The sequence below is a fragment of the Topomyia yanbarensis genome, chromosome 3 (assembly GCF_030247195.1).
Source record: "Topomyia yanbarensis strain Yona2022 chromosome 3, ASM3024719v1, whole genome shotgun sequence".
Classification (NCBI taxonomy): Eukaryota; Metazoa; Arthropoda; class Insecta; order Diptera; family Culicidae; genus Topomyia; species Topomyia yanbarensis.
In genome coordinates, this window is record NC_080672.1 from 174,373,503 (window position 1) to 174,385,704 (window position 12,202).

A 12,202-nucleotide genomic window follows, 5' to 3' on the forward strand; every position below is an offset into this window, starting at 1 on the left:
ATAGCGAGCGTGTTTATTTGTTTACATATACAGTTCAATCGTAAATCGACCAAAGGGTCTAACTAAGCCGCAATGTCGTTGAATCGAGCAACAGCGATGCCAGATTTACAGACTGTGGACAGATTTGCTGCACTGAGAAACAAAAATATGCAGAATTAGCATACTTTCATTCCCGTCTCTTTTGCTGTAATTCTCGACGAACATATGATTACGGCCTAAAAGCCAACCGTCAAAATCCACTTTGAATGGAAATTCCAGACAAACCGTTACTAGTCGAACACAGCTCACAACAGTTTATGAAAGAGAAAACTTTTCTCTTTCGTTTACTACCAACATCTGTGATTGGCGTGTAACGGTTTGTCCGGAATTTCCATTCAAAGTGGATTTTGACAGTTGGCTTTTAGGCCGTAATCATATGTTTGTCGAGAATTTTCATGCATTTTCTAGCATATACTTCTAGTAAATATTCAATGAGTGGATAGACCCAATACGTCCAATGCACAAAATTTGCAGCAGAAGAAACGAGAGGCAGATCAAAAAGTATGATATCGGTGATTAAAAAAAAGTTCTGCGTATGCCTGGTCCAGACATTTACAGACTTTTAAAACAGTAATAAACTGACCGATTTTCTTCAGAAAATAATAGATGTGTCCCAGCATGCAAAGAATTACGAATCAAATACCGTTCATACTTTTAACATTTAGATTTTTTTTTAAGAAATTTAGAACTTAATCCACAGACTAACAGACATAACACTATGAGGGAATTCCCTCGAAAAACATCGATCCGACAATTTTCCCAGAACACTAGCTCCACCTTTTATTCACAGTCCCAAACACTAATTTACTGGTGGGTTACCCCTCAGGTTTGGGAACAATTTTTCACTAGTGGCCTATCCCCCATATGCTTGTTCATATGTCAGTGGCGCCATAATTTCAAATGTGGCCACAGTCCCAACTACAAATATATTTAAAATGACCGTTAAAGCGGGCGAAGCTTTGTTTTTGAGTGTTATGTCTGTTAGTCTGTGCTTAATCTTTCACGGAATCTTTTTGGTCTTTTTCGGAGTAACGAACCAATGATCTCTAAATGCGCAGGTATCCTTCTGTTGATCAACAGCATGCGGCAGCTGTTCAAATCGTAAAATTATTTCCACAACTTAGTAATACGCGAGTCACACCAACTGCTCCTGATGAGGTTTGTTATTCTATGCTTATTTAATTTCTCTAATATAATTATAATTATTTTCATGCTAGTCATTTTTCTTTTGGCGCAACGGAGGCAAGGAAAAGGGTGCTCATACTGGCATGATATTTCATCGCATCCGGAATGTCATCAAGCAGCTACCTGCAGGAAAACATAAATATAATCGAGGAACTATGCCTGTAGAAGAGTCCGTTTCAACTGAACTTGTAGAGCGGGCTCAATTGCTCCGAGTAATGCTTGCATCGGCATCAGTAGCAGAACATCTTTGTGATGAAATGGACCGATGCTTTCCAGTCCTCAAACTGTTATTAAAAGAAAAGAAACCCGTTAATGATATCTTGGATATGTTTCCACACCTGTGTTCATATGAAGGATTGGTGGTAACATGTTTATTTTTTATTATTTACTATTTCACTTTATGGTATTCACGGAACATATGAATATTTATATCATATCATATTTTTCTAGATTCGTCAAATGTTTGAGAGATTGTATCCTAACAGAACAGAAGGTCTCAAAATCGAGGATGTCTTCTCTCAGTGTCTATCTTATTCACCGTCCAGATTCTCTAGAGTAGAAGATGGTGAGATATATTTTTTTTAATTTAGCCCAAAGGTCTGTCATAAAATTTTAAATTTGTAAAACTATTCACAGATCACATTCGAGGATGCTTGAGAATAATTTCTCATATGCCAATTCGCGGACAAAAAAGAACGCTGGTAGGCTGTCCAACTGTAGGCGAAGAACATTCGGCTTCAATTTTAATTCGTTGGATTGGGGTAAATGCAATATAATATACATAAGGTTAGATGTAATGATTTTATATCATCATTAGGAGTGCTTAGATACATACGTGGCATCCCCCGCAACTGATTCCAAACTACACATGGTGTGCGTAGCAAGCCCGATGAAAAGAGGAAATTATGCCGTCATTTGTGAGAAAAAAGTTATATTCGAGACTAACAATTCTATTCATGCAGTGGAAATTTTATTCAAATGCTACGCAGTTCTCGGAGTGGAGGTGCCACCTAATTTTAGAATGTTTTGGGACTTTCTGGCATGTGCCATATATAATATAATTCCGCACAGTCAGAGGACAACTGTGAATAGACTCGTCCAAACTTTTATTGAAGTTTCCCGCGCACGTATTGACAACAAATAAAAGGACAACTTTTTTATACAATACTTACTAAAAACCATAAAATTTAATAAACAGAAGTTTCTTTAATTATTATTGTAAAAATATTCCATAAGAAAAGAAAGACTGCATTGTGTTGTATCCAAAACAAAATTTTGACGGCCAATTTCTTCACTGGATGTAAACCGGTTTAGTTCCAGTTCAAATGCAACAATCGATCATGAACCAATTTAAATAGGAATCGGTTGTTGCATTTCTTCTTACAGAAACCATTCAGAATTGCAAGTCATAATCCGGATGTTTCTCAGTAAAGTTCAGTCAGAAATGAGCCGGAATTCCGGCTGGCTCCAGTCAGTATTCCGGCTCCAGTGACACAACCTATTCTAACTAGAATCGGTTGTGTCACTGGAGCCGGAATACTGACTGGAAACAGCTGGAATTCCGGCTCATTTCCGGCTGAACTTTACTGGGTTTTAATGAAATATTGCACTCATAAATTGGGTAATATTCTACCCAAAAACTGAGGAATTACAACTGGCTTTGTTGTCTACTCAAAAATTGGGTAAGCTTCTGCTCATAATATGAGTAAAAATCGATCAATTTTTGGTTTTGTTGAAGTTCTACTGAACCCAAAATTTGAGTAATGTTCAACTCAAAGTCTGCGTAATAATTACTTAATTTTTGGTTTTGTTAAATTTGTACTGAACTCAAAATTTGAGCAATGTTGAACTCAAAATCTGAGTACTAGTGAAGCACTTTTGGGTTTAGTGTAGATAATATTGTACTCAAAAACCGAGTAATAATTACTCAGTTTTTGGTTCATGCTGGCTTACTCAAATTTGAGTAACTCCGGAATTACTCAATTTAAGGGTTGTTCCACTTTATCTGGAAATGGGTGGGATTAAACTCATTTTTGAGTAACTTTTTACGAGCGTGTAGAATCGGTTGTGTCACTGGAGCCCGTGTACGAACTGGAATCAGCCAGAATTCCGGTTCAATTCCGGCTGAGCTTTACTGGGTTAGGCAATCCATGAGACGTTTCCGATCAGCTGATTATTTCTTCTGACGTTACTCCGACGGGCGACGTCGCGTCCGACAATATCATTGATTCGATCCAATATCAAACGAATCGGACTAACAAAAGATGTTTGTCGGACGAGTTTTTCTGTTTGCAGGAGTAGACTTGTTGACAAAACCCACCGCTGAATTGTCAAACAAACGTCTCATGGATTGCCTACACGCAACCATAAAATAACCTACAGAATATTGCGAATCTTTTCTAAAATCCACATCGTGACATTTCAGCCATGCGCCACTAAACCGTGCGCCTAATTACGCGCAGGTTCACTTTGTATTAGTGCAAGCGAAAAAACGGTTTGACGTTTATTTTTGTTTCGTTCGCACTCATGTGTGTCACATATAGCAACAAATCGACGAAACGCTAGGTTATCTCAGGATGGACAATAAGTTCTTTTAACTTAAATGTTAGGTACGTTTGAGCTGTGCGTCGCTTTCGCACTTATTAGTGTTGTCAAAAACAAAACGAGAGATTCGACTCAGTCGAGGTCTTCCGTGCAGTAAGGTTTTTTGAGTTGTTTGGGGAACAATAAAAATTAGGTAAATTCAACTTAAATTTAAGTAAATTAAACTCAAGGTTGAGTTATTATTTTTGCCGTAGTTAAATGGAAACTACCTTCAACACGGTTTACCTAATTTTACCTTCCTTCACGATACCACGAGATTGAGTCTAAAGTACTTAATTTTAGCATAGAGAACTGACATATAAGCTAGAACAAACTTTCCCGAAGAACCTGTGTAAACATTTAAATGAAAATACGTTGAAAATCACCATCGTATAGAGGTTTGCATGCGTGAGTCACCATTGTATCCAAGTTTGCATACAAGTCACGTATAGCGATTGCTGACCGATCGAAGCGCCGACTAGTGGCAAGTTACTACTTGCTGTTGTCATTTCAAAGCGACAGTTTAATTTCTTACACAAGTCGAAAACTTTACTTGCATGTCAGTTCTTAGTGATTTCAGGTAATTTTTCGGTGGCGTGTATAATTACCTGTAAACGAAAAGGCGACAAAGCTGGTTTAAATCAATATGGTATAAATAGGTGTAGCAGATCACATGGTTTGTTAATGTTGGAAACCAAAAATATGTAAATAATCCAGAAGCACGTCGGGTCAACATCATAGCGTTCACACGATTTAATGGGAACTGAACGAAAGGTATGACGAAAGCAAGTCGATTTATTATATTGCACAGTTCCCACCAAATCGAACTGCACAGTATGAAAGTGTGATGAATCAAAAGTGTGATCGAAAGTGCAACTCCTTCGACCTGACAAATTATTGACATAGAAAAGTGTCAAAAACAAACTTCTTCTTACTTTTAGTAGCTGGAAGGTTAGCATGGCTGCCAGTATCCTGGTTTTAACAATTAATTTGATTGAAAAAGTTAATTTTTGTCGATTTCATATCAATTCATTTGGCAACCGTGAAAAATTGATAGCGAAGTGCATCAAAATCCAACTTTCAAAGCAATAAGCAATATCACAAACACCACTCATGTAAGATTCATCTTATGAATACCAAAGTGCCATCTTAGCCCTACCTGTATATACCACGTTAGGGGCAGAGCACATAGTTCAATGATGTTGGTAGATAAAAAACCAAAAAAAATCAGAAACTCAACAGAAGGATGTCGTATGGTTCGATTCAATGCCAAGTGAAGGGGCGGTATATTTCTGCAGCTTCTATGTAGCATGAAAAAGTACCAGGCTGTTTACACCCAAACTAGAGCGAATATAGTAAGTATTATACCGATATTATTACTATTTGGCATTTCATAAGATGTTTGAATATCTGGACCATTCACAGATGCCTTTGACGACTAAATTACTTGCTCAATAGGCCATATCACCCGTGAATAGAAAAATGCTTCCGGTTAACGATTTTAGTTGGCTCCTACTATGACGTTGGACCGATTTTGTGAGACGTCGAACTGGAATCAATCCACCCAAGAAACGTTACGAAATAAAGAAAACAGAATTAGCTGAGGAGAAACGTCTGATGGAATGCCTAATCGTCAATATGCTGAGGATTGATAATACCACAGACTAACAGATTTACATTTTGTCACATTAGAGGTAAGATAAAACGCAACATAACATGTTTTTTATAGGAAAAACAACATTTGATTCGTGTGACGTACATTCGTGGGAGTTGATTAAAAATTTGGGATAGTTTTGAGCCGCGGATGAAATTCAGGACAGTATTTCTTCGGCAAAGCAAATGAACGATCTTCAAATTTCCTATTACATTTATTTACCACTAAGCGAACGCGGTGTTGTGAGTGACGACTAGGGATACTGTACCCTATCTCATCTTAGCAACTTCTCAATTCATCCCATCCATTTGAACACATTAGAACAGTGTCTGTTATATCTATTCAACGCATTAGCTGAAATGGGTCATAACGTCCGAGGTCATAAGGGTGCGTATTTCCTTTCAGATAAAATTCCACTGAGAATGCCTCGAAAAGCGGCCAGCTTTGAAAAAGAAAAAGTAATTTTTTGCCGCCCTTTCAACAATCTTTATGAAAATTAATCAATGTGTTTAGGGCATTGGTAGAGCATTACCGTTTGCTTTTCATGATGATTTTGCCAACGGCGTGGAAGAAAACAGCTTTTTTCATTTTCAAAGAAGGCCACTTTTAAAGCTTTCTCAGTTGAACCTTTTTTTGTTGGAGACGAACCACTGCGACGACGAGTTGAACCTTAATAATTCGTCCACTTTTACGTTCGCTCCGCGCTTTTTCTTTTATTCAATGTGCGCGCAACTAACGCACATTATTTGCATGATGATGCGAATATATATAATATCAACTGCAACCATAATATTTTCACCCAATACAAAATTTTCTTAATTTTTAATTAGGTTTCGGAAAATGACTGGATAATAGTATTAACTTATGAAGATTGGAAGCATCTTCTAGAAAACATCGCACTCAACCGCACTGTACTCAGCATGCGTATCCAAATAGCAATTATCGGAATATTCATATAATATATGGAATGATATTACATATTGCATTTAGTTAGTAAGGCTCAGAACATATCAAGTGCAGAACACGCATAAAATTAAGATTTTAATATTTGGTTGCATGAAAATATGATTTTCTTCCTTGTTTTTAACAATGAAAATGAAAGTTTATTGATCATTCAGAATATATATCGAACAAACAAATTATATTCAAATTAAAATGCATAATGTTATATGTTTTTATTTATAATTTATAGCTGGTTCAACCAGAACCATTCTAAAAATACCCATATTGATTGTATTCAAAAGGACTTCAACTGAATAAAATCAATTTCGAAATATATGTCTAAAAAGCAGGATTTTTTTTAAATCAAAAGAAAAAACAACGTTACATTCAACCAAAGCTTTAAATCTTAAATCTAAAATATTGACGTTCTAATTTTAACTACGAAAGATTTTGAATTTAAAAACAGCATGGCTTAAATTCAAAACTGACATTTGTTAAAATCAATTGAAGAAAAAACTAGATTGAACAAATCAACCTCCCTAAAATTAGCATATTTGTTTCAGAAATTCAACTAAAAAATAGTTGATTTTAATGCAAAAAAGTTTTGAATTTAGAGAATATATTAGTTGAAACCAACAGAAAATAGCATTAAATTCAGCACAAAATATAGTTGAGAAGATGGAGAATGTGTCTCCGCTAAAAGTGACAGCATCATTTTCTCGTCAAATCAACAGAAAAAACAGAAATTCCAACTAGCATTTTAGCTCTATTTAGGAGGATGGAGAACAACTAATCAAAATCAGCAATTTGAGAATTTGCTTAGTTGTCCTAAATAATAACTAATTAAATTCAGTAAATCAACTAAGGTTTTCGCATCTGAGCCGAATTTTGGTTCTCAGTGCAATAAAAAAATGAGTTTTTTTGGTGTTTAAAATTTTAAACAAAAATTCATTGCGAAGAATCGTAAATTATTGGATGGAAAAGATCGTTCAAGTACACGAGAATATTAATACAAACAATTCAAAAAAAATTTATGAAGATCGGATGAATAGTTTTTGAGGTATCACGTTCACCGCAACGGTATTTTTCAAAAAACATAGTTCCGAGATAATTGCGTTTAAAGTTTTGTGTTAACGTCACTCGTGGAAGAACCTGCGCGCTGCGATCGGCTGTAGTTTGAAATCTGGTGCTCCGATCTGGATAAAATTTCGCACAGATATTTTCAAAAGTATGTACTTTCAGAATATTCAATAAAAAAAAATTCGGTTTTTTGAGTTCCAACTTTGTATATAACCCCTTAATACAAAATAGATAGAAGCATCAATTGTTTAGATTGTTTGTACCCTTGTTTATACCATTTATAAGTTTCAAGATATTCAATCTGAAACTTTAAAAATCGTTTTTCTCGAAATGTGCAAAATAGCGCTTGTCATAAGATAGCACAACAGTGACGATATGTTTTAATTTTCATCAATGATGTTAGCACAGTGAATCCAACACTGAATCTGACAAATCAGATAGACTTGTTGATCTATATTTTTCAGTAGCATACTGCTTCGTCATAGGCTCTTTTTTGAACCATAAAATTACAGCACACCATAATAATCCAGGACCTGCTATGTCATCGATTCTCTAGTCTTTTGCTTAGAACCGCGTCCAATCAATCATTCGTTCCGTTACGGGTAGTTTACAAAAGGCAGCCAATCTGCTGGATTTTCGAGAACCTACTCCCACACTTCGGAACGGTTGCAAGCGACCACATCAGTCACGCTCGAGGCATCTTCGCGCAATGTGTACTATGATCAGCCAGCTCTGGGGCTGGCTGGATAATCGTAGCAGTTGTGCGGCACGATTTGACCGCGGTTGCCGCCTCCGATCACTATCTATTCCAACCAACCGTTGCGACCAGTTCAGTGGCAGCAGGCTGGGCTGTCATTCAGCGATCAGTGGCGGCACAAATTTCCCAACGTGCAAGCAGTGCGGTGCGGTGTCTTGTATCACTGTGTAACAGTGCTCTATGGAAATGCATCAGTGAACGTTTGCAATGAGCCGTGCCAAGTTGGGATATTGTTTAAAAAAATCACTTCTTTCCAATCGGCAACTGCAGAAAAATGTTACCCTTCGAAGCAGTAGTCGGTATGTAGCAAACCACACCCTGGCCTTAACGGTAAGGAACCGCAGTATTCTCGGCGTTCAGTCCACTACGGTTTGACGCGGGTAGGATAGCGAGAGGGGAGCAATAATTGTAGTAAATGCCTAGGTTTTTCTGTGGCCTTATTGGATTTAATGTTCGATCAAAGGGAGTAACTTTCAACGTAGTCCTAGAAATAGAGAGACACGAGTAAAATGATCTACTTATGCCCTGGATATCAGCTTTCACGGCAAAGTAAAGGAAGCGATTCGGCAAGAAAGCCACTCAATCTACCTGAAATGCTTTTGCGGTTAAACAAAACTAAGGAGAAATGTATTTCTCGATTAGAGCGTAATCAAGCTAGAAGTAAGCAAATAATTATTTTATTACAGTGTGCACCCAAATGGTGCATGATTCACGAGCCGCATCATTGTGGTCAACGTGTTGTTGTAGTATAGGGCGGTGAGAGCGAAAAAACACCAAATCTCGAAAACGTGATCCAGTAGTCAAAATAAAAAGCAAGCTATTTTTAATTGAGTGGGAATGCATACCTAATTGGAAAACGTGCGTAGCGTTGATTATGTACGCACCCATTACCCAGGGCCAGTAATTGGTGGCGTTCCGAAAGAAAACCGAACAGTATCGAGAGAAACTAACTGCAAATAGTAGCGGGAAGTGCAACACTATGATGTTTCAACTGTCAAATGGAAAATTAACACTTTCAGGAAAAGAAATCTGGTTTAGATGCAGTATCGGACATAAGTTAAGACATGATATATGGGGAACTGCTATTATGTGAATACTTTCAATAAGTGTCGCAAATGAAGTATCATATAGTTCGAATTATATTGGCATCACCGCTCCAAAATATTGCGAGAAAAAAGTAAAACAATTGTCAAATCAAATCAACTATTATTGTTGCGTAATCATTGTTTGACATGTAAATTTGCTTACATATAAAGTTTGGCAACATTTTTTTGAAAATCTGTTTCAGAAGACGATTTTATTTACAAACATGGAAACTGCCCATAAAAGCATAAGAGTCCCATATGTATTACTTTCGAAAATGAGTTATCTGTTGGATTGTATTCTATATCACTACTAAATCACAATGGACAAATAAAATTACAAGGTTTGTTTAGAAGTTATAAAAAATACCATCACATGGTAGTCCCATCCATTTGGCTCAATGAAAATGTAAATTTTGAACAGCGTTTTTCTCGACTTACTGTTTTTCAATATGGGACTCTTATGCTTTTATGGGCAAGAAATATCCTATCCAGAACAAAAAAACAAAACAAATAATATCTACCACCGAGTTGGTTTAATTATTTTCTATTCAATTCGTTTATTTAAGGTCCAAAAGACTTTGGGTGAGCGTCTATACGAATTGAATAGTATGCGTTGGAAAAATGTGTTCAACTTTGTGCCCGGTTTATCTATATAAAGCATTAATTAAACTCTTAAAGAAGAAAATGAGTTTATTTATTAGAATATCACGATTTAAATTATGCAAAATAATTTCTCGAAAGACAATTGACCGGGCGGAATGGTGCTTTTGAAAAAGTCGCGGTGATGTTTTGTGACATCACCACACTGTGGTGGGACACGCAACACAACTGTGTAATAAAAAAAACTACAGCCACTTTTTCAAAAGCACTATTCCGCGCCGTTTTACAACAACTATTTTGAATAATTTGAATCGTGATAATTTCATAAATCGACGAATTTTCTTCTTTTAGAGTTGAATAAATGCTTTATAAGAATGAGCCGGTGCCAAAGCTGTACACAATTTTTCCTACGCACCTCACTGTAAAAGATTAATGGAACCGTGGGTCTAATATATATGTGCAACATGTAAAAAGTTGCTTCAATTATTTCCTACATTGTATATAATAGATAGCGCAATCGCTTTGAATATCTCAATTGAAATAGCTATGCTTGGCCTAGTAAGAACTAGGGACCGGGAATAAGTAAATTCCGACACATGGGACTTGAAATTTTCATACTTGTCCGAACTTGGTGAAATTTAAAGTTTTTTCGAAGGCCTTAAAAAGTTTACCGTTAAAGTCTCATTCACATACCAGATAGAGCGTGTTAACATGTGCTTGTGAAAGGTTTATACGCAACGTACTACAACGGATTTGCTTGAAAACCTGGTAAAATTGCAGAAGTGCATGTCATCACTGAAAAAATAAATTCGCAAATAGAATGAAAATTAAAGTACAATGCACAAGTTCATCGAACAATAGTTTTCATATTTATTTACATATTTTTTTCATTCGATTTTTTTGACGCGATGTTTGGCAACAACGTTTTTTTTAATAAAAGGGGTGTAGTGGGCAAAAAATCGCTTAATTATCCGCTTAATCCTTTAGTATTGAACCTCTAGAATGGTCTCCCGCAATCTCGGTGGCCACGCTGAACTTCTTTGGTTTTAAACAGCCATGTATTCTTCGCGCGTATTTGCTATAACACACGCAGATTTCAATCTATTGGCAACAATTTTCGAAAAACTTACAGCGATACAAATATAGTGCAAACAATATACTCTAAATTACTTCTACCCAAATTGTCAAGAGAAAAGACCCAATGAGTCATTTTCTACAGCGTTTTGTCCCTAATGCAATTTGATGTAATACACCCTTTATTAGCGTTTTTTTTTTTCTAAAAACCGCGTTTTTCAAATTGGCGAACACGACAACTCAAAAACTAAAACAAACTAATCAACGAGCTGATTTGATTTTTTTTATAAGAATGCACAACTTATTTATCCTGTGGATTAACCACAGAAAACTGAATAAAAATTTTTTCTCCCTATTATTTTGAAGAAAAATGAGCGAATTTTACAGTAGAATATGAGATTTTTCGGTTTTTATGTAGCCATTTTCCGAAATTCGAACTTTTTTCTTCTCTTTTTGATTCATCGAGTAACTACAAGTCTAAGCTTTACAAATCTTATTAAATGTCCTGTGTCAGACAATTTTATCCTCGACGTAGAAATGGTTGGACGTATACTCATAGAACGCTCGTATGCGTGGTTCTGCATGACTGAACATATTTTTTTCAAGCACAATGAATATATAAATAGATTTTAATTCATATCAAAATTATGCCAAAATAAGATATTATATCACGACAAAATATATATCTCTGTATGATATAAAATATAGCTGGATAGTTGTTAAAATATCAAGTTTTTATACCAAAAATGTATCGGTTATATCTTATTATATCTCAATCTATTTTAGTATAAAGTATCTTTGATGCATCTTGGTTTGATAAAGTAATTATGTCACATAGACGAATATTTTATATTTAATTAAGAGTAGTAGATATATCTGGAAATATCAGAATTATATCACAAAAATTTAATTTTTTTCGTCTCTTTTTAAATTATTATAATAATTTTTTGTGAAAGATAATATTCAATATTCTCATTACTGCAAGTGTCTGTCTAAAAATGTGCATTTAATTTCGTTGTATTTCAGATTTTATTATTGATATTACCGTTTCAGCTACTTGATAGAAGTTCTTCTAAACTAGAACTCGCTTTTAGTTCAGCGTACTTTTACAATCTGCTCATTTGTTTTTCTCTCTGAAGGCGTTCCTGTTTTGCGCTTTACATCCTTAGTCGATTTAGAATGCTTATACCGATTCTTTCACAC

General features: G+C 35.7%; 2 protein-coding genes and 1 long non-coding RNA gene across 5 annotated transcripts in view; 2 read left to right on the plus strand and 1 right to left on the minus strand.

Annotated features, from left to right (window-relative positions):
- The window catches only part of LOC131686769 (LIM/homeobox protein Lhx5), a 158,627-nt gene that overhangs the window by 38,070 nt on the left and 108,355 nt on the right, over window positions 1–12,202 (minus strand). The window lies entirely within an intron of this gene.
- LOC131686770 (uncharacterized) lies at window positions 1,325–2,388 on the plus strand. The gene is made up of 4 exons (XM_058970756.1): window positions 1,325–1,586; window positions 1,675–1,789; window positions 1,861–1,985; window positions 2,042–2,388. The coding sequence occupies exons 1-4, from the start codon at window positions 1,380–1,382 to the stop codon at window positions 2,366–2,368; spliced, it is 774 nt and encodes a 257-aa protein (XP_058826739.1). The 5' UTR covers window positions 1,325–1,379; the 3' UTR covers window positions 2,369–2,388.
- On the plus strand, window positions 4,826–6,397 carry LOC131686772 (uncharacterized). Its single transcript, XR_009305183.1, has 3 exons — window positions 4,826–5,162; window positions 5,233–5,501; window positions 6,292–6,397. It is a non-coding gene; the product is annotated as an uncharacterized LOC131686772 (long non-coding RNA).

Bases quoted from the DNA above. Each gene is read 5' to 3' on its own strand.
- LOC131686770 (XM_058970756.1), top strand. From the start codon at position 1,380: ATGCCTGTAGAAGAGTCCGTTTCAACTGAACTTGTAGAGCGGGCTCAA. The intron at 1,587-1,674 runs GTAACATGTTTA...ATATTTTTCTAG, and splicing joins GTTCATATGAAGGATTGGTG to ATTCGTCAAATGTTTGAGAG. The intron at 1,790-1,860 runs GTGAGATATATT...AACTATTCACAG, and splicing joins ATTCTCTAGAGTAGAAGATG to ATCACATTCGAGGATGCTTG.